The sequence below is a fragment of the Heterodontus francisci genome, unplaced genomic scaffold (genome assembly GCF_036365525.1).
Source record: "Heterodontus francisci isolate sHetFra1 unplaced genomic scaffold, sHetFra1.hap1 HAP1_SCAFFOLD_185, whole genome shotgun sequence".
Taxonomy (NCBI): domain Eukaryota; kingdom Metazoa; phylum Chordata; class Chondrichthyes; order Heterodontiformes; family Heterodontidae; genus Heterodontus; species Heterodontus francisci.
Window position 1 is genome coordinate 2,688,445 of NW_027140672.1, and position 24,637 is coordinate 2,713,081.

Here is a 24,637-nt window from a genome sequence, read left to right on the forward strand (position 1 = left end):
TCATTCACCCTGGGAAACAGAACATGCCCCCTGTCCCCGCCACCCGGGAAACTGAACCCGCTCCCCCCCTCCGCGTCACCCTGAAAACAGGCCCGCCCCACAACTCGTCAAACTGGAAACATACTCCGCCCCCACACTCCCTCACGCCTCGAATCAGAAACGCCCCCACTCTCCTGTCAGCATGAGAAACAGACGCCGACCCCACTCTTCCGTCACCATGGGAGACAGGTTGCGCCCTCAGTCACCCGTCACCACGTGAAACAGACCCCGCCCCCACTTCTCCGTCACCGTGGGAAACAGACACCGTCCCCACTCCTCCTTCACCCTCGAAACAGATCACCGCACCCACTTCATCGTCACCATGAAAATAGGCCCGCTCCACGCCTCAATCATCGTGTAAACAAACATGCCCCCCTCACCTCCATCACCCTGGGAAAAGGCACCGCCTCATCGCCTCCGTCTGCCTGGGAAACAGGCTCCGCCCCCACTCATCCCTCACCCTGGGAAACAGGCCCCGCCCGGCACCTCCGTCAGCATGGGCAACAGGCCCCGCCCGCTCTCCCCGTCATCCTGGGTAGCAGGACCGCCCTCACGCGACCGTCATATTTGGAAACAGGCCCCGCCCCCTCTCCTCCGTCACCCTGGGAAAAAAGCCCCGCCTTTGCTCTTCCGTCACCCTCGGAAACAGTCCCCGCCCTCACTCCCCGTTACCATTGGAAATAGGCCCCGCTCCCGCTCAGTCAACAGAGTGACAGGCCCCGACCCCGCTCTGTCTCCATGTTGACAGGCCCCGCCCCCTCTCTGTCTCCACAGTGAGAGGTTCCGCCCCATCGGCTGCTGGAAATAGTCAGTGATTCAATTCCCCTCATCACTGAATGAATTTCACAATCGTAGTAAAGGGATATTTCAGCGCATTCTTCAACTGCTCCCTGAACTGCGTCTGGGTCACAGCATAAATTGCAGTGTTTGTGCAGCAACTCAGGAGCTGCAGCATGAATCCCAATTCCAGCAGAAGCCACGGCAGATGAAAAGGCTCATACCCCAAATCATACATCCGTGCCCATATCGAATACACCATAAGCACTGCCCACAACAGGATGAAATTCCCCGAGATAACTAACAGTAAAATGATGGATTTCCTTCGACTCTCCATCTCTGTGTCTCTGCGACTTTCCCCTCTTCTGTGAGCTCGGAGTCTCCTGCGTCCTCTGCTGCTCACTAAAATGTGCCTGACGGTAAGAGCGTTGAGCAACAGAATCACCATAAATGGGATCCCAGGGGTTAGAATGTTGTGGAGGAACTCTATTGTTACCCAGATACGAGAATTCCGAACACCAGCTGTTAAATAACAAAACCACGGTTCGTTCATCAGCCAATATCGACCTGACAACATAAAATACCAGAAGATGTTCTTGAAACAGCTCAGCACAGTCACTTTTGCCAGAACCACAGATGACGTTTTCTCACTGCAATATTTACTTTTTAGCTTCTGGCAACAAATGGCCACAAATCGATCAAAGGTGAAAGTGACGGTGAACCAGACAGAACAGTCTGTGGCTGCGTAAAGCAGGACGGCGTGGATATTACACACAGAGATGGACTGCACGAACTGAAACTGTTCCTCATAAACAATGGGAATGTGTCTCAATATAAGGTCCAGGATAATGACAAGTAGATCCGCCGCTGACATGGCCACCAGGTAGCGAGTGACACATTTGGAGAGACCGCACTTTCCCTGAGACAGGATCCCAATCGTTAACAAGTTAACTGCGAGGAAGGGAAATAAAAAGAGAAATGAAATATCAAGCTGGGAGCAAAGTTACATGTTTGTTTGAGGACTTATTGAGATTTATAAATTTGTTCTTGTATCCAGTGATATATCGAAATGTTGGGACCTGAATGAACAAATGGAAAGGTCTGTGATACGGTAAAAGGCGGGAGAGATTAAATAACAAAAGTATCATATTGAAATTGGTAAACTCAATGTTGGCATAATACTCCTGCTCCCTCCTTTCCCTGTCTGCTTTAAAACTGATCAATCTCGAGCATCTCCCAGTTCTGATAAAGGCTCCCCGACCTGAAACATTAAACTCTGTTTCTCTCACCACACATGCTGCAGACCTGGTGACTATTTCCAGCATTTTCTGTTTTAATTTCCGATTTGCAGCATCTGCAGCACTTGAAAAGAAAGTTAAATGTTGGACTGATTAAGAGATTCTATCTCAGCGCCTGGGATCTGATCTCTGTGTGTCTGTGTGTTTGTGCATACATGTATGTCTATCTGTGTTTCTGGCTCAGTGGCTTTGGTGTGCCCTGTGTGTGTGCATGCAGACATCAGCGTTTCTGCTTCAGAGTCACCCCAGTGCCTGTGGTGTGATCTACGTTGGTCATGTGTGTGCATGTGTGTGTGTGTGTGGTTCAGTGCCTGGGCTGTAATCTCTGTGTGTGTGCGCGTGTTTGCTAGTGCATATATGTGTGTGTGCGTGTATCGTTTATGTGTGAGAAAGAGTGTGCGTGTGTGTGTATCTGGCTAGTGCCCGGGCTCTGATGTGCGTGTGTGAGTGTGTGGGTGTGCGTGCGGCAGCGTGCGCGTCTGAGTAAGAGAGAGATCGTTAATGTATCTGTGAGCATGTGAGTGAGAGACAGAGTGTGTGTGCGTGTGTGTGTGTGTGTGTGTGTGTGTGTGTATCTGGTTCTTTGCCTGGGTAATGATGTGATGTGCGTGTTCTGTGTGTGTGTGTGAGGGAGAGAGAGTATATGTGTCTGTGTGTCTGGTTCAGTGCCCTGGCTGTGATCTGTTTGTGAGTGCGTATGTGCGTGTGTGTCCCGTCTGCGTGTGTGTGAGAGCCTATGTGTCTGGCTCAGCAGCTGGGTTTTAATGTGTGTGCATGAGTGTGTGTGTTTGCGTGTTTGTGCTTGTGACTCATCTGGGCTGTGATCAGAGTGTGTCTATGAGTGTATGATACTCAGGGCCTGAGCTGTGTGTGTGTGTGCGCGTGTGTGTTTGTGTGTGTGCGTGTATGTGCGTACGTGTGCGTGTGTGTCAGTGTGTGGGTTTGCTCAGGGCATGGCTTGTGCTGTGTGTCAGTGTATGTGCGTGTTTGTGTGAGTGTTTCTCTGTGTGTGTTTTATGTCTCAGGGCCTGTGTTGTGCTGTTTGTCTGCATGCACGCGCATGTGTGTGTGTGTTTGTGTGTATAGGTTTGTGTATGTGCGTGTGCGTCCGTTTGTGTTTGTGTGGGGGGGGGGTTTGGGGGGGGTTATTTCAGGGCCTGCGATGTGCTATGTGTCTGTGTGTGTGTGTGTTTCATGTCTCCCGGCTTGGATTGTGCTGTCTGTCTTCCTCTCTGTGTGTTTCTGCGTGTGTATGTTTGTGTGTTTGACTTCGTGTGTTTGTATTTGTGTGTCTGTATGTGAGTGGGTGCATGTGTTTGTGTCTGTGTCTGAGTCTGCGGCTATGTCTGCGTTTCCTCAAGTACTGGGTTGTGCTGTGTGCCTGCGTGTGTGTGTGTCCTTCATGTTTCAGGCCTTAGGTTGTGCTCTATGTGTGTGTGTGTTTGTGTGTGCATGCCTGCATGTTTCTGTATATTTGAGTGCCTCAGGGACTGGATTGTGCTTTGTGTCTTCGTGTGTGTGTGTGTGTGTGTGTGTGTGTGTGTGTGTGTGTGTGTGTGTGTGTGTGTGTGTGTGTGTGTGTGTATGTCTTTGTGTGTGTGTATGTCTTTGTGAATCTCAGGGGCCTGAATTGTGCTGCTTTTTTATGTGTATGTGTGTGTAAGTGTGTGTGTAAGTGTGTGTGTTCGTGTGCGTGTATGTGTGTGCATGTATTTTTGAATGTTTGTGTGAGCGTTTGTGTGCTTGTGTGTGTTTGTGTTCGTATATATACGTGTGTGTGTGTGTGTGTGTGTGTGTGTGTGCGTGTGTGTGTGTGTATGTGCTTGTCTGCTTTGTGTGTGTGTGTCTGTTTACCTTCGGGCCTGGTTGTGCTATTTGTGTTCGTGTATGTGTGTGTGTGTGTGTGTATGCATTTCTGTGTCCCAGACTGCATTGTGTTGTACTGTGTTTGTGCTTGTGTTTGTGTTTGCTTGTGCGTGTGTATCTCTCACTCAGGGCTTGTGTGCCTTTGTGTATCAGGACCTCGATTGTGCCTTGTGTCTATGTTTGTGTGTTTGAGTGTGTGTTTGAGAGTCGCAGGGCCTGGATTCTGCTGCGTGTGAGTGTGGGCATCTGTGTATGTGTTTGTATGCGTTGTGTGTGCGAGTGTGTGTCCGTGTTTGTGGATGTGTATGTGTTTTCTTCAGGGCATGCATCGTGCTGTGTGTGGCTGTGAGTGTGCGCATCTGTGTCTCAGAGCCACCCGCAGTGGGCCTAAGGGCCTGTTTCTATGCTGTATGACTCGATGACTCCATGACCTGCATTCTCCTGTGGTGTGTTTGCGTTTGTGTGACTGTGTGTATATGTAGGTGTATGTGGGCTGCATATGTCAATCAGAGCCCGCGTTCTGCTGTGCTGTGTGGTTGTGTATCAGGACCTCGATTGTGCCATGTGTCTATGTGTCTGTGTTTGTGTGCGTGTGTTTCTGTGTTTTGTGTGCGTCTCAGACCTGCGTTGTGCTCTGCGTGTGTGTGTGTGTGTGTGCGCTTGTATGCGTGTATGTGTTTGCCTCATTGCCTCTGTTGTGCTGTGTGTGTGTCCATTTGCGTGTGTGTGCATCTAATTCCGTGTCTCAGACCTGCGTTGTGCTCCGGTGTGTTTGTTTTTCTGCGTTCTCTGCCTCAGGGCCTGCGTCGTGCTGTGTGTCTGTGTATGTGTCTGCGTGTGTGTGTCTGTTTGTCTGTGTGTAATTTTGACTGGTTCAGTAACTGTGGTGTGAGCTGTATTTGTGTGTGAGTGTGCATGCGTGTGTGTGCGTGTGCATGTGTAAGTTTGGGTCAGTGCCTGGAGTGTGATTTCTGTGTGTGTATTCGTGTCTATGTGAGTATGTGTGCGTGTGTTTATGCTTGGCTCAGTGCCTGCGATGACATGTGTATGTGTGTGTGTGTGTGTTTGTTTTCAGGTGTGTGTTTGTACATGGCTGGCTCTGTACCTGGCGTGTGATATGCGTGTGTTTGTGTGTTAATGTGTCTGCTTGAATCTGTGTGTCCCTGAGTGCCTGGACTGAAATCTCTGTCTATGTGATTGTGTGTGTGCATGCATCTTGCTCAGTTCTTGGGTCGTGTATGTGCGTCTGCGGGTTTGTGTGTGCGTGTGCGCATGTGTGTGTGTGTGTGTGTCTCAAGGCCTAGGTTGTGCTTTGTGTCTTTGTGCATTTCTATATATCAGACTTGCATTGTGCTGTGGTGTGCGTTTGTGTGTGTGTTTGTATGTTTGTGTGTGGCTGTGTGTGGCTGTGTCTGTGTTTGGCTCAAGGACAGGGTTGTGTGTGTGTGTTTTATGTCCCGCGGCCTAGGTTGAGCTCTATGAAGCATGTGCTTGTGTGTGCTTGTCTGTGTGTTGCTGTATGTTTGTGTGTCTCAGGAACTGGGTTGTGCTTTGTGTGTGTGTGTGTTGTATATGTGTATGTGTGTTTGTTCCTCAGTGCCTAGTTTATAATTTTTGTGCTTGTGTGTGTGTCTGTGTCTGTGTGTGCTTGTGCGTGTTTCTGTGTCTCGGACCAGCATTGTGCTGTGGTGTGTTTGTTTTTGCGTGTTTTGTGTCTCAGGGCCTGAATTGTGCTATGTGTCTATGTCTGTACCTCATACCTGCATCCTTCCGTGGTGTCGTTTGTATTCGTGAGGTTCTGTGCCTCGGTTGTGATCCATGTGTGAGCGTGTGTGTTTGTTTGTGTGTGCGTATGCCTGTGTGTATGTGGGTGATGGGTGTGCATCTATGTGTGTGCCTGTGTATGTGTGTATGTGATGTATGTGTCTGTGATGTGTGCATGTGTCTGTGTTTCTGTGCCTGCCTCAGTGCCTGTGCTGTGATCTCATGCGTGTGTTTGAGTGTATCTCCTCAATAACTGGGGTCTGACCTGTGTGTATCTTTGCGTCTGGCTCTGTGCCTGGTTTGAGGTCTTTATGTGAGCGATGATGTGTTTGCGTGTGTGTATGCATGTGTGTATGTATGTGTGTGTGTGTGTGTGTGAGAGAGAGAGTGTGTGTGCGTGTGTGTGTGTGTGTGTGTGTGAGTGTGTGCATGTGTTTGTGTGCTTGTCTGTGTGTCTGTGACTATATCTGTGCTTGTCTCAAGTACTGGGTTGTGTAATGTGCCTGTGTGTGTGTGTTTTACGTCATGTGCCCAGGGTTGTGCTCTATGTGCACGTCTGTTCGTGTTTGCATGTATGCGTATTTCTGTATGTTGGCGTGTCTCAGCGATTAGATTGTGCTTTGCGTCTTTGTGTGTGTGTGTGTTTGTGTGCAGGTCTTTGTGTGTGTGTGTTTGTGAATATCAGGGCCTGAAATGTGTTGCATGCTTGAGTGTGGGGGTGGAGGAGGTTGTCTCTTCTTGTGCGACTGTGTAGGTTTGCCTGTGTATGTGTGCGCGGATGTTTGTGTGTGCGTGCGTGTGCTTGCGTTTGTTTGTGGATATGCGTCTGCATGTCCCTGTGTTTGTATGTTTTTTCTCTGTGTGAGTCCATTTTACATCAGGGCCTGGGTTGTGCTCTGTGTGTAGGTCCGTGTGTGTGTGTGTGTGCGCGCGCGCGCGTGTGTGTGTGTATTTCTGTGTTTCAGACCTGCGTTGTGCTGTGTGCGTGTGTGCATGTGGCTGTGTGTGTGTATGTGTGTGTGTGTGTTTGTGTGTCTCAGGCCTGGCTTGTGCTTTGTGCCTTCCTGTATCTATGCGTATGTTGCCCGCGTGGACGCATGTGTGTGCCTGTGTGTGGGTTTTTGGACGTGTGCGTGTGTGTGTGTGTGGACGTGTATGTGTGTGTGTGTGTGTGTGTGTGTGTACGTTTGTGTCTCTCTGTGTGAATGACAGTGTGTGTGTCTGTGCAAGTGTGTGTGTGTGAATGTGTGTATGTGTTTGTGTGTGTGTGTCTGCGTGTGTTTGTGTGTGTGTATATTTGTGTGCGTGTGTGTTTGTGTGTCTGTGTGTGTGTGTGTGGCTGTGTCTGTGTTTGTCTCAAGGACTGGATTGAGCTGCGTGGCTGCGTCTGTGTGTGTTTTATGTCTCGAGGTCTAGGTTGAGCTCTATGAAGCATCTGTTTGTGTGTGCGTGTCTGCGTGCTTCTGTATGTATGCTTGTCTCAGGAACTGTGTTGTGATTTGTGTGTATGTTTGTGTGTGTGTCTGTGTGTCTGTGTGTCTGTGTGTGTGTCGGTCTGTGTGTGTACGTTTCTGGCTTTGAGTATTTCTGTGTCTCAGACCTGCGCTGTGCTTTGTGCGTGTGTGCATGTGGGTGTGGGAGTGTCTGTTTTTCTGTCTGCCTGTGTGTGTACGTTTCTGGCTCAGTGCCTGGAATGTTGTGCATTGTGTGTATGTTTGTGTGTGTACGCATGTGTGTATGCATTTGTGATGTGTGTGCATGCACGTTTCTGTATGTGTGTAAATGATGCGTGTGTGTCTCTGAGCGCGTGCGCGTGCGTGTGTGTGTGTGTGTGGGTATGTTTGGGTTTGTGGGTTTGTACATGTGTGTGTGTGTGTGTCTGTCTGTGTGTGTGTGTGTGCATGTATGTTTCTGGCTCAGTGCCTGGGTTGCGTTCTGTGTAATTGCGTGTGTGTGTTTGTGTCTGCGTCTGTGTATGTGTGTGCAATGTGTGTCCGTGTGTGTGTGTGTGTGTGTGTGTGTGTGTGCGTGTGCATGTGTGTATTTCTGTGTCATTTGTGTGCGCGTGTGTGCTCGCCTGTGTGTGTATGTGTGATGGAGAACTGTTTCTGTGTCTGCCTCAGTGCCTATTGTGTAATCTCATGAGTGTGTTTCGGTGCATCGAGCTCAGTAACTGGGATCTGAACTGTTTGTGTGAACGTGTTTGTGTGTGTGCGTGTGTGCCTGGATGCCGAGGGTGTACTCTATGTGGGTGGCTGCGTGTGTACATGTGAATGTGTGTTTGTGCGTTTCTGCGTGTGTGTGTGTGTTTGCGCACACGCTTGTGTGTGTTTGGCTCAGTGCCTGGAGTGTGATCGTTGTGTGTGTACGTGTCTATGCGCGTGTGTGTGTCTGTGTATTGTGTGTGTGTGTGTTTGTATGTGTGTGTGTGTTTGTGCATGGTTAGCTCAGTCCCTGGAGTGTGATATGTGTGCATGTGAATTTGTCTGCGTGCGTGTGTTTGTGCCTAAGTGTCTGGGTTCTAATTTCTGTATGAGATTGTGCAGGTGTCTGAGTGTGTGCGCATCTGTCTCTGTTCCTGGTTTGGTTTCCGTGCGTGTGCGTGTGTGTTTATGTCTGTGATGTGCGCGCATGTGTGTGTGTGTGTATGAGTAAGTCTGACAAAGTGCCTGGGGGATAGTTTAGTTTAGTTTAGAGATACAGCACTGAAACAGGCCCTTCGGCCCACCGAGTTTGTGCCGACCATCAACCACCCATTTATACTAATCCTACACAAATCCCATATTCCTACCACATCCCTACCTGTCCCTATATTTCCCTACCACCTACTTATGCTAGGGGCAATTTATTATGGCCAAGTAACCTATCAACCTGCAAGTCTTTGGCATGTGGGAGGAAACCGGAGCACCCGGAGGAAACCCACGCAGGTACAGGGAGAACTGTATGGCCTGTGTCAGTTTGTGTTTTTGTGCCTCAGTGCCTGGTTTGTAATCTTTGTGTTTGTGTGTGTTGTTTCTGTGTCTCCCTCAGTGCCTTTTGTCTGATTTCATGCCTGTGTTTGTGTATAACTAGCTTAGTGCCTGGGGTGTGATCCATGTGAGTGCGTATATCTGTGCGTGTGTTTGTTTGTGTTTCTGGCTTTGTGCCTGGGTTGTGATCAGTGTATGTGCGTGTGTGTTACTGTGTGTTTGCGTGGGTGATGTGTGTACGAGTGTGTGTGTGTGTGTGTGTGCGTGTGTATGTGTGTGTATGTGAGTGCATGATGCGTTTGCGTGCATGTGCTGGCCTGTATGTGTATGTGTGTATGAGATGTGTTTCTGTGTCTACCTCTATGCCTGTGGTGTGATATCTGGCGTGTAACTGTGTGTTTTTGGCTCAGTAACTGTGTGCATGTGAGTACATGTGGTTGTTTGCTTGTGTTTGTGTGTTTGAGTATCAGGCCGGTGTTGTGTTTTATGTCTTCATCTGTGTTGTGCGTGCGTCTCTGTGTTTGTGCTTGCGTACGTGTGTATGTGTTTGCCTGTGTGTGTCTGTGTGGCTGTTTGTCTCAGGCCCTGAATTGTGCTCTGTGTGTGCGCGCGTGTATGTGTGGGTGGACGTTAGTGCATGTGCGTGAGTGTGCTTATGTGCGTTTGTGCATATGTGTGTGCATGTCTGTATTTTGTGTGTGTGTGTGTGTTTACTTCAGGTCCGGGTTGTGCTGTGTGTGCATTTCTGTGTCTCACTCAGTCAGGGCTTTCTTTTACTGTGCTGTGTGTTTGTGTATAAGGACCTCGATTGTGCTGTGTGTCTATGTGTGTATGTTTATTTGTTTCCGTGTGTGTGTTACGGTTTCCTAGACCTCTGTTGTGTTGTGTGTGTGTCCTTGTGTGTGTGTGTGTGTTTGCATCAGGGCGCGAATTATGCTCTGTGTGTGCCCGTGTGTGTGTGTACATTGCTGTATCTCAGACCTGCACTGTGCTGTGCTATGCGTGTGTGTGTGTTTGTGTGCGTACGCCTCAGTCCAGGGCTGTGCTGTGCGATTGTGCATCAGGACCTCGATTGTGCTCTGCGTCTATGTGTGTGCTGTGTGTGTGCGTGTGTTTCGTTGCATAAGTCCTCCGTTGTGCTGTGCTGTGTTTGTGTGTGTGTGTCTGTGTTTTGTGTCCTCGGGCCTCGGTTGTGCTGTATGTGTGTGTGTGTATGTGTGTGTGTGTGTATGTGCGTGTGTGTGTGTGTGTGTGTGTGTGTGTGTGTGTGTGTGTGAGGCCTGAGTTGTGATTTGTGTCTTTGTGTATCTGTGTCTGTAGGTGTACGTGCACCTGCGTGTGTGGCTGCGTGTGTGTTTATCTCAGGGCCTCGGTTGTGTTTGTATCTGTGTATGCTTGAGTGTGTGTGTGCGTATTTTATGTTTCAGTGTCCGGGTTATGCTGTGTGTCTTCCTGTGTGTGTGTGTGTGTGTGTGTGTGTGTGTGTGTGTGTGTGTGTGTGTGTGCGCGCGCATGTGTGCACACGTGATTGTGTGTGTGTCTGTACATGTGTACGTGTGTTTGTCTGTGCGTATGCGTCTGAGTCTGTGAGTGTGTGACTGTGAGTGTCTGTGTGTGCGTGTGTGAGTGTATGTCCGTGTTTCTGTTGTGGTGTGCGTGTGCACGTCAGGGACTGGACTGCGCTGTGTTTGCTTGTGTCCGTGTGTTTATGTGCATATGTGTGTCTGTGTGTGTGTTTCAGACCTGGGTTGTGCTTTGCGTCTTTGTGTATCTGTGTGTGTGAGTGCACGTGCGTGCGTGTGTGTGTCGGTGTGTGGTGTTGTCTCCGGGCCTGGATTGTGCTGTGTGTCTGTGTGTGTATGTGTTTGTGTGTGTGTTTGTGTGTGTGTGTGTGTGTGTGTGTGTGTGTGCGCCTGGCACTGTGCCTGGGTTGAGATTCGTGTGTGTACGTTTGCGGATTTGCGTGTGTGCATCTGTGTTTGTGTGTATCTCATGCCTGATGTGTGCTTTGTGCATTTGTGTATCTGTGCGTGTGTGTGCCTGTGTGTGCGTTTGTCTGAGGGATTGTGTTGTGTTGTGTGTCTGCGACTGTGTGTGCGACTGTGTCTCTCTGGGTGTAACTGTGTGTGTCTCCGGATTGCAGCAGTTCTAGGAAATCAAGGTTGGCAGGTGGACTGACTGGCAGTGAGAGAGCATTTTGATGATAGTGATCATAATTCGGTCAGTTTTAACGTAGTTATGGAAAAGGACAAAGATAGAACAGAAGTTAGAGTTCTCAATTGGGGAAAGGTCAATTTTACTAAAGTGAGGAGTGATTGAGCGAAAGTGGACTGGAAGCAACTACTTGAAGGTAAATCAGTCTCAGATCAGTGGCAAACATTCAAAGTGAAGATTCAAGGAGTTCAGTGTAAATATGTTCCCACAAAGAAAAAAAGGTGAGACACCAATTTCTAAAGCCCCATGGATGTCAAGGAGCCATAAGAGTAAGGGAAAGCAGAAAAGGAAAGCTTGTGTCTGATGCTGAAAACGCAATACTACGGAAAACTGGGAGTATTGAAAGTGGAGGGGCGAAATCAAAAGGAAATTAGGAAAGCAAACAGAGATCATGAAAGAATATTGTCAAGAAAAATCAATGTGAACCCAAAGATGCTGTTTCAATATATTAGGAGTAAGATGATAACTAAGGGGAGAGTAGGGACCACAATAGATCTAAAAGGTAACCTACATGGAGGGGAAGAAGATATTGGTATGGTTCTTAATTGACGCTTTGCGTCTGTCTTCACAAAAGAGCGGGACGATGAAGATATTGTAGTCAAGAAGGAAGAGTGTGAAGTATTGGATGTGATAAACATATTTTTAGATTTTAGAGATACAGCACTGAAACAGGCCCTTCGGCCCACCGCGTCTGTGCTGACCATTAACCACCCATTTATACTAATCCTACACTAATCCCATATTCCTACCACATCCCCACCTGTCCCTATATTCCCCTGCCACCTACCTATACTAGGGGCAATTTATAATGGCCAATTTACACATCAATCTGCAAGTCTTTTGGCATGTGGGAGGAAACCGGAGCACCCGAAGGAAACCCACGCAGACACAGGGATAACTTGCAAACTCCACACAGGCAGTACCCAGAATTGAACCCGGGTCGCTGGAGCTCTGAGGCTACCACTGTGCCACTGTGCCGAGAGGAAGCATTATTGGGATTAATGTCCTTGAAATTTGACAAATCACCAGAGCCGGATGAAATCTACTCCTATCTGTTAAAATAAGCAAGAGAGAAAATAGCAGAAGGTCTGACCATCATTTTCCATTCCTCAGTGGATACAGGTGTGGTGCTGGAGGATTGGAGAACTGCTAACGTTGTACCTCTGTTTCAAAAGCGATCGAGGGGTAGACCAAGTAATTATAGGCCAGTCAGTCTAAACTCAGTAGTGGACAAATTATTGGAATCTATTCTGAGAGACAGGACAAACTGTAACTTAGAAAGGCACAGGTTAATCAAGGATAGTCGGCATGGATTGTTCAGGGAAGATCCTCTCTCACTAATTTGCATGCCTTTTTCAAAATGTAACAAGTTAGATAGATGAGGGTAGCGCAGTTGATGTGCTCAACATGGATTTCAGCAAGGCCATTGACAAACGCCCACATGGCTGACTGGTTGAAAATATAAAATCCCATAGGGTCCAATGAACTGCAGCAGGCTGGATCCAAAATTGGATCAGTGGCAGGAAACAAAGTGTAATTGTTGACGAGTGTTTTAGCGACTGGAGGGTTATTTCTCGTGGCATTCTGCAGGATTCAGTACTGGGTCCCCTGCTTTTTGTGGTATAGATTAAGGATTTGGGGGTACACGTAGGGGGCATTATCAAGAAGTTCGCATCCAACACAAAGATTGGCCATGTAGTAGATAGCGAGGAGGATAGCTAAAGGCTGCAGGAAGATATTGGTGGTCTGGTCAGATGGGCAGAACAGTAGCAAATGGAATTCAACATGAAGCAATGTGTGGTGATGCATTTGGGGAGGTCAAACGAGGTAAAGGAATACACGATTAATGGGAAAACACTGAGAAGTATAGAGGAAATTAGGGACCTTGGAGTGAATGTCCATAGAACCCTGAAGGTAGCAGCACAGGTCGATAAGGCAGTTATCAAGCCCTTTGAATTCCTTTCCTTTATTACCTGAGGTATAGAATACAAGAGCAGGGAGGTTATGCTGGAACCGTATAGGCCACAACTTAAGTACTTGTGCAGTTCTTGTCACTTCATTACAGAAAGGATCTAATTGCACTACAGAGAGTTCAGGGGAGATTTACGTGGATGTTGCCAGGACTGGATAAAATGCAGCTATGATGAAAAATTGGATAGTCTGGGGTTGTTCTCCTTGGAACAGAGAAGGCTGAGGGGAAATCTGATTGAAATGTAGATAATTTTGAGGGGCTGGACAGAGTGGGGGTGAATGATTCATTCACCTTAGCAGAGAGATCAGTGACGAGGGGGAATAGACATAAAGTGATTGCTAGAACAATTAGAGGGGAGATGAGGAATAAAACACCCAGAGGGTGGTGGTGGTCTGGAACACATTGTCAGAAAGGGTAGTTGAGGGGGAAACGCCGAAGTCATTTGAAAGGTGTCTTGTTGCACCTCAAGTGCTGTAATCTGCAGGGCTATGGACCAAATACTGGAAGGAGGGATCGGCTTGGGGAGGCAGGCGGAAGGGGGGCGGAGTCTTTGCTTGGCCGTCAGACACATAATGGGCCAAGTGGCCTCTTTCTCTGTTGTAAACATTCTATGATTTTTCCATGATTTTCTGGGTGCAGATAGACTGTTTTAATGAAGGTGTGTATATGTAGTCCGAAGCTCATCTCGGGATCAATTATGACACCAATGTGTGAACAGTCTGCTTTAGTCTCACACAGTTGCCAGGGAGAGGGATGGAGTCGGGAGCCAGGGAATGAACTTTGGAGCAGGGACTGAAAACAACGGCTTCAATCTTCTCAAATCTGAATTGTCAGAGCAGATGTGTGAGGTAATACATTTTATAAGGATGTTTGCGGAGAGACAACAGAAGCTACATGTTACAACTGTAAAGGGAGTGCAAGAACAGAGAGACCTGGGGCGTTTATGTGTAAATCATTGAAGGTTACAGGACAAAAAAGCAGTTAAACAAGCATATGCGATCCTAGGCTTTATAAATAGAGGCATAGAAAGCAAAAGCTGGCAACATATCCTAAATCTATATAATCACGACGGCTCATCTCAGTGCAAGACTCATGGAACAGCAGAATTTTAATCATATAGTACGAGGGATCTGGGAATTCAGTTATGTGGAGAGATTGGAGTAGCTGGGATTGCTCTCTTTAGAATAGTGAAGAGTAAGAGGAGATTTAATATAGACGTTCAAAATCACGGAGGATTTTGATCGAGTAATTAATGTGAAACTGTTTGCAGTGTCAGAAAGTTCAGTATTAAGAAGACACAGACTGAAGGTAATTGATAAAGAACCAGAGGTGAAATGAGGAGAATTTCCTTACAGAGCGAGTTGTTGGGATCTGGAATTCATTGCCTGAAAAGATCATGGAACAGAGTCAATAATATTTTTCAAAAGGAAATTTAACAAATATTTGAAAAGAGAAATAAAAGCTACAGGAATCTGGGGAAAGAGGATAGAAGTGTAACTAATTAGATAGCTTTTTCAAAGAGACAGCACTGACAAAATGGGCCGAATATTCTCCTTCTGTGCTGCATCAATCTCTGATTCTATGGAAAAGAGAGAGAGAGAGTGAAGACAGAAAGAGAAAGAGACCGCATGAAAGTGTGAAAGAGGGAAAGGGAAATAGAAAGAGTGAGAAAATCGGGTTTGCATCTTTTTTTTTTAGCAGAGTGGTCATGATATGCTCGTGCCCGTTCGTGGTGAGGCAGGTGACACACAAACTTCCTGCTGCCTCCTCATTTCCATGAATTCTTCGTGTCGCCCAGGGTGACCCGCGCTGCTGCCTGTCTGTACACTTAACAGGACCCTAACTGTGTGTGAGGCTGGCACGAGTTTCAACCAGGTTTCAGCTCTTAACGACAGTCTGTCCCTCTTAAAGGGAAGCTGCACTGAATCACAGGAGGCTGCTGCTTCTGACTGTGAATGCTGCAATTGGAGACAAGGTAAATGGAATACTAGGACAGAGGGAGGGCTCTGTTATTCTGATGTGGTGCTGGAGGCCTTAGTCATGGAGGGTGACAGGAGGAAAGAGGCCATGCTTCCGTGTGGTGGGGTGGAGATCCTGAAGGAACGCCCTCCAAAGGGAATGGGAGCAGGGAGCAAGGGAGGTCAATGCACGAAGTCAGCCCCCGAAGACCTGGCAACAGTGCCAGAATAGGTTTAATGAGCGCACACAGGTTGTGAACGTCAGTGAATTCATCTCCATATAGCATCTCCTGCTCCCAACACCAGCAAACTCTCACACTGCTCAATGTACCACACCCCCATCACTCACCCATCAGTAATCCCTAACATTCAGCACTCACACCTAACATTCACATACTCCATCTCACCCTCACACATCTTCAATTGATACCAGCCTCACACCCAACTCGTACTGCCTCCACATACCTCCAGCTATTCAGCTATGGCAGGCAAATCACCCAAACACAGTCCAACACAATCACTGAAATTCTGCACTCTCTCTTAAAGGACAAGGTTACCCATAAGCGTAGGGAGCAGCAGTGAACCGGAGGGGGTCAGCACGAATCATCCCCTGAGCCTGAGGGAGGCGAGGGTTCGCCACATCATGGGACCGGCTGTGACAGAGCCCGTAGCAACTGGCATCACGAGTGCATTCAGTATGATGCCATGTTCTGCCTTATGTCCCTTCTTAACTCCCACCTCCTCCTCATCCTGCTGTCTGGGCTAATGTGCAAGCTGCAGATGGTGGGACCATGGATGTCACTGTGGTGTATACGTGAGGTTGAGTGATTTGAGGGTAGCACGTTTATAGATGTGGTCACATCGCAACTTAAGGAGAGAGGGAATGGGTGATGACCAGACAGTCAAGAAGAATCAGGCAGGTAGCACAGGAGACCCCTGAGTACATCTCACTCTCCAACCAGTATTCAATACTGAGGAAAGTAATGCTTCATCTGGGGACTGCAACCAGAGACAAGTCTGTCTCAGCTATACAGGGAAGTACAAGGAAGACTGGAATGTTGATAGTGATAGGAGATTCAATAGCCACGGGAACAGACAGGCGTTTCTGAGGTCGCAGACATGTATCCAGTATGGTGTGTTGCCTCCCTGGTGTCAGGGTCATGGATATCACTGAGCAGCCGCAGAGCATCCTGAAGGTGCAGGGTGAACAGCCAGCAGTCGTGGTGCACATCACAACCAAAGACACAGGCAGAAAGAGGGAAGTGATCCTACAGTCAGAATTCAGGGAGCTGGGAACGATGTTAACAAGCAGAACCACAAAAGTTGTAATCTCCGGATTACTACCAGCACCTACGCAAGTAATTAAAGACACGGGAATGCATGGCGGGAAAGATGGTGCTGGTGGGAATGTTTTACCTTGCTGAGACACTGGGATCATTTCTGGAGAATGTGGCATCTGTACAGGCCGGACGGTTGCACATAAATGGAGCTGGGACCAATTTCCTTGCGGGCTGATTTGCTAGTGTTATCGAGGGGTGGGAGCGAGGGTGATATGAGTGTTTAAATTAACTTGACAGGGGTGTCAGAACTAGCAGGAAATACCACAGAAGAATACCAAGGGGCACAGAATACAGGGAGATATAGGTAAAAGTACAAGAATATATAAGTTATTTGGTGAGATAAGAGTAACGGAGAAAATAATCCGGTGCAAATTAGGTTTACTAAGCATGTATGAGAATGCATGGAGTATGGTTGATGGAGCAGGTGAGGTACAGGCGCAGATTGCCATGTGGAAATATGATGTTGTGGCTATAACAGAGACCTGGCTCAAAGAAAGTCAGGACTGGGTGTTAAATATTCCTGGATACAAGGTGTTCAGGAATGATAGGAAAGGTTAAAAAGGGGTAGGGGCGGCTGTATTGATGATGGAGAGCATTTCAGTGCTGGCGAGAGAGGATATTCCAGAGGGGCCAAGGATAGAATGAATTTAGCTAGAGCTACTGAACAAAAAAAGGCGCAGTTACATAGCTCAGTGTTGCCTATATGTCACCAGCTAGTGGGAAGGACGTGGAGGAACAAATTTGGAAGGACATTACAGAAAAATGTAAGGATTATAGAGAACCATGGGGAGGTGGTGGCATAGTGGTATTGTCACTGGACTAGTAAACGAGAGACCCAGGGTATTACTCTTGGGAGATGGGTTTGAATCCCAGCACAGCAGAAGGTGGAATTTGAATTCAATTAATAAAAAATCTGAAATAAAAAAAAAGCTAGTCTAATGATGGCCAAGAAAACCATAGGGCGGCACAGTGGCGCAGTGGTTAGCACCGCAGCCTCACAGCTCCAGCAACCCAGGTTCAATTCTGGGTACTGCCTGATTGGAGTGTGCAAGTTCTCCCTGTGTCTGTGTGGGTTTCCTCCGGGTGCTCCAGTTTCCTCCCACATGCCAAAGGCTTGCAGGTTGTCAGGTAAATTGGTCATTATAAATTGCCCCTAGTATAGGTAGGTGGTAGGGAAATATAGGGACAGGTGGGGATGTGGTAGGAATATGGAATTAGTGTCGGATTAGTATAGATGGGTGGTTGATGTTCGGCACAGACTCGGTGGGCCGAAGGGCCTGTTTCAGTGCTGTACCTCTAAAAAAAAGGTCATAATGAGAAACATTCATTATCCAAATATGGACTGGGATATTAATAGTGTGACGGTCAGAGGGGCAAGAGTTCATAAATCGTGTTCAGGAAAATTTTCTACAGCAGTGTGTTTGCAGTCCAATGAGAACGGAGACACCGCTGGACCTCTTTCTCTAGAATGAGATGGAACAAGTGGATCAAGTGTCAGTAGGGGAACATTTAGGGGATAGGTGATTATTGTATCACAAGGCTTAGGCTGACTATGAGAAAGGACAAAAAACAATCCAGAGTAAGAAAAATTAACTGGGAAAAAGCCAACTTCAATGTAGTTAGAGTCTTAAATGCCCTCTGAAATGGCCTAGCAAGACATTAAGTTCAAGGGAATTTAGGGATGGGCAATAAATGTTGTCCTAGTCAGCGACGCCCACTTCCCACAAAAAGAATTTTAAAAAAATATTAGATCTGGGCCGAGTAATTTGGAATCAAAGGTTAAAAAGAAAAATGGTAGCTGGACAATGGGCTACTTCAAATAAGAGACTTTCCCGGCACAGTCAAGGTATGTTCCCTTGAAGGGCAAAGGTAGGGCAAACAAATCCAGAGCTCCCTGGATGACAAAAATGAAAGAGATGATGATGATGAAGAAGATGAAGAAAATGTGTCCTTTTCACAGATGTCAGGCGGATATTACAATGGTGAACCAGGCTGAATACACAGGTTCGGAGGGGAAGTGAAAAGCAAATAAGAGTAGCAAGAAAGACTATGAAAAGAGACTGGCAGCTAACATAAAATGAATCCCAAAGTCATCTGTAGGCACTGAAATAGTAAAATGGCCAGCAACCAGAAGCTCAGGGTCATGCTTCCGGACTGAGCGGAGGTGTTCCACAAAGCGGTCGCCCAATCTGCATTTGATCTTCCCAATGTAGAGGCAACCACATTGTGAGATGTGAGTACAGGATACTAAATTGAAAGAAGTGCAAATAAATCACTGCATCACCTGGAAGGAGTGCCGATGTCCAAAGGAAATTGTGTGCCCTTGTTCATAAGTCACCAAAAGCTAACATTCTGGTGCAGAAAGCAATCTGGAAGGCAAATTCTATGTTGCCTTTTGTTGCAAAAAAATTTGAGTATCGGACTAAAGAAGCCTTGGTGCAATTGTGGAGCCTTGGGGAGAGCGCACCGGGAGTATTGTGTGCAGATTTGGTCTACTTATCTAAGGAAGGATATATTTACAAAAAGGGAGTGCAACGAAGGTTCATCAGACTGATTCCTAGGATGGCAGGATTGTCCTATGAAGTGAGATTGAGGAGACTTTATCCTGCAAAGTTTATTGAGGACTTTATCCTCCAATGTTTAATCGAAAGAGTGGAGATCTCATTGAAGCATACCGAATTCTTGCTCAACAGGATAGATGCAGGAAGGATGTTTCACCTGGCTGTGAGGTCTAGAATCAGGGATCACAGTATTAGAATGGGACGCAGGCCATTTAGGACTGAAATGAGGAGGAATTTCGTCATGCAGAGGATAGTGAATCATTGGAATTCTCTAACCCAGAGGGCAATGGAGGCTAAGTCATTGAGTATGTTCCTGACAGAGATCGACAGATTTCTAGATGTTAAAAATATCAAGGGATATGGAGATAGTGTGGGAGAATGGTGCAGCGGTAGATGATCATCCATGAACTGGACGAGTGAGAAAGCAGGCTCGAGGAGCTGAATAGCCTACCCCTGCCCCGATTTCTTATGTTCCTATGGCTGAGGATTTCCGTACACAAAAGCTCACACAGCAGAAACTTTAAACAATTACTAGGATTGTTTAGGATCAACCCTGTGAGAGTGGAAATGTCTCAGTGGAGCACCAATCGCCTGCCCTGCCTCAGTGTGACAGCATTTGTAGTCCCTTCACTTCCACTTCAGCAGAGCACTTGCTGCCACCCAGCAATAAGTCTGCGATACCTACGCCATGCTGAGCTGGTTATATTACAGTCACAGATCACCATGGCAAACTGGTAGTATGAATATGGGTCAGCCAGCCCAGGGTATGGATCACCATGTCCAGCTGGCACAGTGTGAATATGGGTCATCCAACCCACGATACTGATCGCCATGCCAAGCTGGTACATTGTAAACATGGATCAACCTGCCCAGGATACTGATCACCATGCCAAGCTGGTACAGTGTGAATATGGGCCGACAAGCCCAGGTTACTGATCGCCATGCCGAGCCGGTACAGTGCGAATATGGGGCAACCAGCCCAGGATACTACTAGTGATGCCGAGCTGGCACAGTTCAATTATGGGTCAACCAGCCCATGATATCGATCACCATGCCGAGCTAGTGCAATGCGAATATGGGTCAACCAGCCCAGGATACTGATCGCCATGCTGAGCTGGTACAGTGTGAATATGGGTCAACCAGCCCAGGATACTGATCGCCGTGCTGAGCTGGTTATATTACAGTCTTGATCCAAACATTGACAAAAGAACTGAACTCCAGAAGGGAGTTAAGAGATACTGCCCTTGACCTCAAGGGGGCGTTTGGCCGAGTATGGAATCAAGGAGTTCCAGTAAAACTGGCGGCAATGGGAATCAGGGGAAATCTCTCTGCTGTTTGGAATCATACCTAACACAAAGGAAGATAGTAGTGGTTGTTGGAGTTCAATCATCTCAGCACATGGACTTGTTAAAGACAGATCATGCTTCGCTTATCGAATTGAATTTTTTGATGAAGAAACAGAGACGTTTGATGAAGGTAATGTGATGGATGTTGTCAATATGAATTTTAAGAAAGCGTTTTAGAAAGGACCAGATAAAAGGCTGGTTAACAAAATTGAGGCTGATGGAAGAGGAGGGCCAGTGTCTAATAGGATTACAAAAATGCCTCAATAGCAGCGTGTCACAGTAAATGGTTGTTAATGAAAATGGTTCGGTTGGAAAAGCTGGTGTGCTTCTCAGTGGTGCAAAAGAGATTGACGGGAAATTTGATGGAGTTGTACACGATTATGACAGGCTTAGATAAGACAGACAAGAAGAAATTGTTCCCATTAACGACTGATGCAAAGACCAGCGGTCACAGATTGAAGGTCTTGGGTGAGTGATGCAGAGGGAATGTGAAGAAGAACTTCTTTTGTTTATGCAGTGGGTCGTAAGGACCTGGAACTCGCTACCCCCAAAGGTGGTGGAAATGGAGACAAATCAATAATTTCAAAAGGAAACTGGATGGGCACTTGAAGGAAATGTACTTGCAGGGCGATGGGGATTGGCAGGGAGTGGGACTGACTGGACTGCTCTGCAGAGATTCAGCATGCATAATAGCCACCTTCTATGTCAGAACTGCATGGGCCCAATTTTAAACCACCCCAGCCGGTCGGAAGATGGCGTGGGGGCAGGGTAAAATTGAGCGGGAGGCTCTGGGAGGCCTACGCACCCCACCTCTGTTGAACCTTACGGCGGTCGGGCAGGGGGAAGAAACGGCCCGTCCACCCGAGACCAATCAAGGCCCTTAAGTGCCCACTTAACGTCCATATAAAGGCCCCCGTTCGCCTCCATGGATATTTTACACGTGGCAAGCGTGCTGGGGGCATGAAAGGGGGGCATGGCAGTCGGGCACAGGGTGCCCGAGTGAGGGGCACCCCTGCCTCGGAACCTACCTCGGGGACCCAAGACGCCCCCTTTCCCGAAACGACCACCGTAGCCTCACGAGGGCACGACTAATCCCCCTGGTGAGACAGTGTGCTGTGTTTGAACTGTCACTCCTCAATATACTGCTTGTGACCCTTCGACTTCCTTTTGTTTAATCTGTTGTCATAGATAAGATCTAAAAGTGGGAGGGGAACAGAGTTCATGTCAAAGATCCTGGATAATGGCCAGGGACTATTGGGCAGTAATGTGGTCAAAGGTTATCAGCAGTAATTGATTATCGCTATATTTGTATATTGTAGAACATTAAACCATACCCTTAATCTGGTGTCCAGTGTACCCTCAATATTCATGATTAAAATATCAGAGGAGTGTGAACCAGTCACCTCTGATCACCCTGAGGTACAGGCGATTCTCGAGTCGGTGCTGAGTGTATTCACAACCCATAAAGATAACTGTGGAAACATGAGCAGACCTGAAGAAATCAATTGACCATTGCATGCTCCATGAAGCAAAATTCTTACTGAGCTGAGATTATGTCATATATTGCAGACACCATCAGGTCATTGTTATACCAGGGTGTAATTCACAAAGACACATTCACTACTAACTGCCCAATTTGGCCGGTTTGAAAACCGTATGGCAGCTGGTGACTGACTATTGACCATCACAAACTCAACTCAGTCACCCCTGTGTGAACCCGGTTGTCTGAGAGACACCCACCCTACTCTCCCGGATTCCCAGCGGCAGGGCTGTCTTCTCCAACCTGTATATCTCTAATGGTTATTGTAGTATCCCAGCAAAACCGGAGAAACAACTTAAATTCACATTCATTAATGAGGACCAGAGATACCCCTGGACATATCGGTCACAAGGGGTTCCACAATAACCCCACTATGTTCCACAAACGTATGGCCGGTGCCCTTATGAGCTTTTCACAGTCTTCCTGCTTGCTGCAATATGTCGATGATCTCCTCCTCATCACCACAGACTTTGTCCGCAGATTTATCCCTTTTACAGGAACTACTGCAGTTACTTCAGGAGCTGGACTAAAAGACCATCCACGTAAGACCCAGATGGTATAAGATGGTGTCACCTTTCTAGGTGTCCAGAATGGATCATCCAGAATCAGCCCAGACCAACATCAGGCCGACACCACCCAGTGTCTACAGCTGTTCACCTCAAAGACGTGTCTGTGTCCTATCCTCAGGCCGGTGGGGCATCAGTGGACCCTCATCCAGTGTCTACCCCTGTCCACCTCAAGGACTGCCCTGTGTCCTATCCTCAGGCTGGCGGGCTTTCAGTGGACCCTCATCCCTTGATTTGCGGCTCCTAGATTAGATATACAGCACTGAAACAGGCCCTACGTCCCACCGAGTCTGTGCCACCCAACAACCACCTATTTATAGTAATCCTACGTTAATACCATGTTCCCTACAACACCCCCACCATTCCCCTACGTACACTAGGGGCAATTTACAATGGCAAATTTACCTATCAACCTGCAAGTCATTGGCTGTGGGAGGAAACCGGAGCACCCGGCAGAAACCCACACAACCACAGGGAGAACTTGCAAACTCCACACAGGCAGTACACAGAACAGAACCCAGGACATTGGAGCTGTGAGGCTGTGGCAGTAAACAGAACCGAACCCAGGTCACTGGAGATGTGCGGTTGCGGTGCTAACCACTGTGCCGCCTCTTTATGAACTACCTAATGGTGATGATGATCAGATTTTACCCGGTTGGACTGAAGAGAACACTGAAGCAGTAATACAATTGAAGAAAGCTATCGCCCATGCAATGTGTCTTATCTCACCTAACCCTGCCAAGACTTTCCATACGGAGGTGGGGGGCACAGAGAAAAGCCTGGCTGTTGTCCATGACAAACTACTCCCCATTGTGAATGATCCAGAATTGTGAGTGTGACTGAACTGATTTACTCTGTTTGTGAAGGACATTTCTTAACCCCGTTCTGGGGCATTCAAAAATTCACTTACACCACGGGGTTCATCGGGGTGATACTGCCCAGTCCATTATAAACGTTCCCAGTATAGGAAAGCAGTAGTAATAGTATTCCCCTGTCAGATAGCCGTACAGTCATAGCCATTGCGGCACAGAATGAGACCATTCGGCCCATCGATTCCATTCCAGCTCTTTGCAGATAAATCCAGTCAGTTTCATTCCCAGCTCCGTCTCCATATTCCTGCAAGTTTATTTTCCTCAAGTGTTCATCCAATATCCTTTTGATATCATTCACCATCTCTGCTAATATTCTTCATAGTAAGAGATTTCCAGGCCAATCCGACTCGCTTTGTAAAAAAAGTTGTTCCTTACATCCCCTGTATCTCATGCCCACAACCTTAACTCTTGTCCTTGTATCAATTACTAATGGGAACATCTTTTCCTGTCTACCTTAACCAAGATTGCCATCCTCTTGTATACCTCTATCAAATCCCCCCTCTACCTCCTTTACTCCAAGGAAAACAATCCCAGTTTTCCAGATTAACCTTGTAGCTAAAATCCTCCATCCCTGTAACTCACTGCCTGGAAGGATAGTTGAGGCATATACCCTCAACACATTCAAAAGGGGTATGGATATGCACCTCAAGTGCTGCAGTCTGAAAGGCTTCGGACCAAATGCTGGAAGGTGGGATTAGAATGGGTGAATCGTTTTTAGGCCAGCACAGACACGATGGGACAAGCAGCCTCTTTCTGTGTCATAATTTGTCTATGATTCTAAGATGCAACCCAAGCAATGTTGAAAGAGGAGGCAAGTCAGACACTAGAGGGTATTAAAATTGATAAAGAGGAAGTTTTAGACAGGCTGTTTGTACTTAAAGTGAATCAAGCACCTGGGCGAGATGAGATGCATCCAAGGATACTGAACGAATTGAGTGGAAATCGCAAAGGCACTGGCCATAATTTTTAAGACTTCCTCAGACTAATGGGTGGTATCAGAGGACTGGAGAATTGCAAACGTTACACCATTGTTCAAAAAAATGTTGTAAAGATAAACTCAGCAACTACAGGCCAGTCAGTTTAACTTCAATGGCGGGAAAACTTTCAGAAAAAATTATTCGGGACAAAATCAATAGTCACATGGACAAAAGCGAGTTAATTACGGAACGCCAGCATAGATTTCTTAAGGGAAAATCATGTTTAAATAACTTGATGAAGTTTTTTTGAGGAAGTAAAACTGCGTTGATGAGGACAATGCTGTTGATGTGGAGTACATGAACCTTCAAAAGGCACTTGACATAGTGTCACACAACAGACGTGTGAGCAAACATGCAGCTCATGAAATAAAAGGGATGATAGCAATATAGATACGAAATTGGCTGAGTGACAGGAAACAAAGGGTAGTGGTTAATGGTTGGTTTTCGGGTTGGAGGAAGGTTTGTAGTGGATTTCCCCAGAAATCACTTATAGGAGCCTTGCTTTTCCTGCTATATACTAGTGACCTAGACCGAGGTGTACAGGGCAAAATTTCAAAGTTTTCAGATGATATGAAACT

General features: G+C 47.1%; 1 protein-coding gene across 1 annotated transcript; it reads right to left on the reverse strand.

Annotated features, from left to right (window-relative positions):
• Positions 1–868: 868 nt before the first annotated feature.
• Positions 869–1,690, reverse strand: LOC137360485 (probable G-protein coupled receptor 139). The gene has a single exon (XM_068025891.1). It carries the CDS (start codon positions 1,688–1,690, stop codon positions 869–871), a length of 822 nt encoding a protein of 273 aa, XP_067881992.1.
• Between the last annotated feature and the right edge of the window lie 22,947 nt (positions 1,691–24,637).

Bases quoted from the DNA above. Each gene is read 5' to 3' on its own strand.
- LOC137360485 (XM_068025891.1), bottom strand. From the start codon at position 1,690: ATGTCAGCGGCGGATCTACTTGTCATTATCCTGGACCTTATATTGAGA.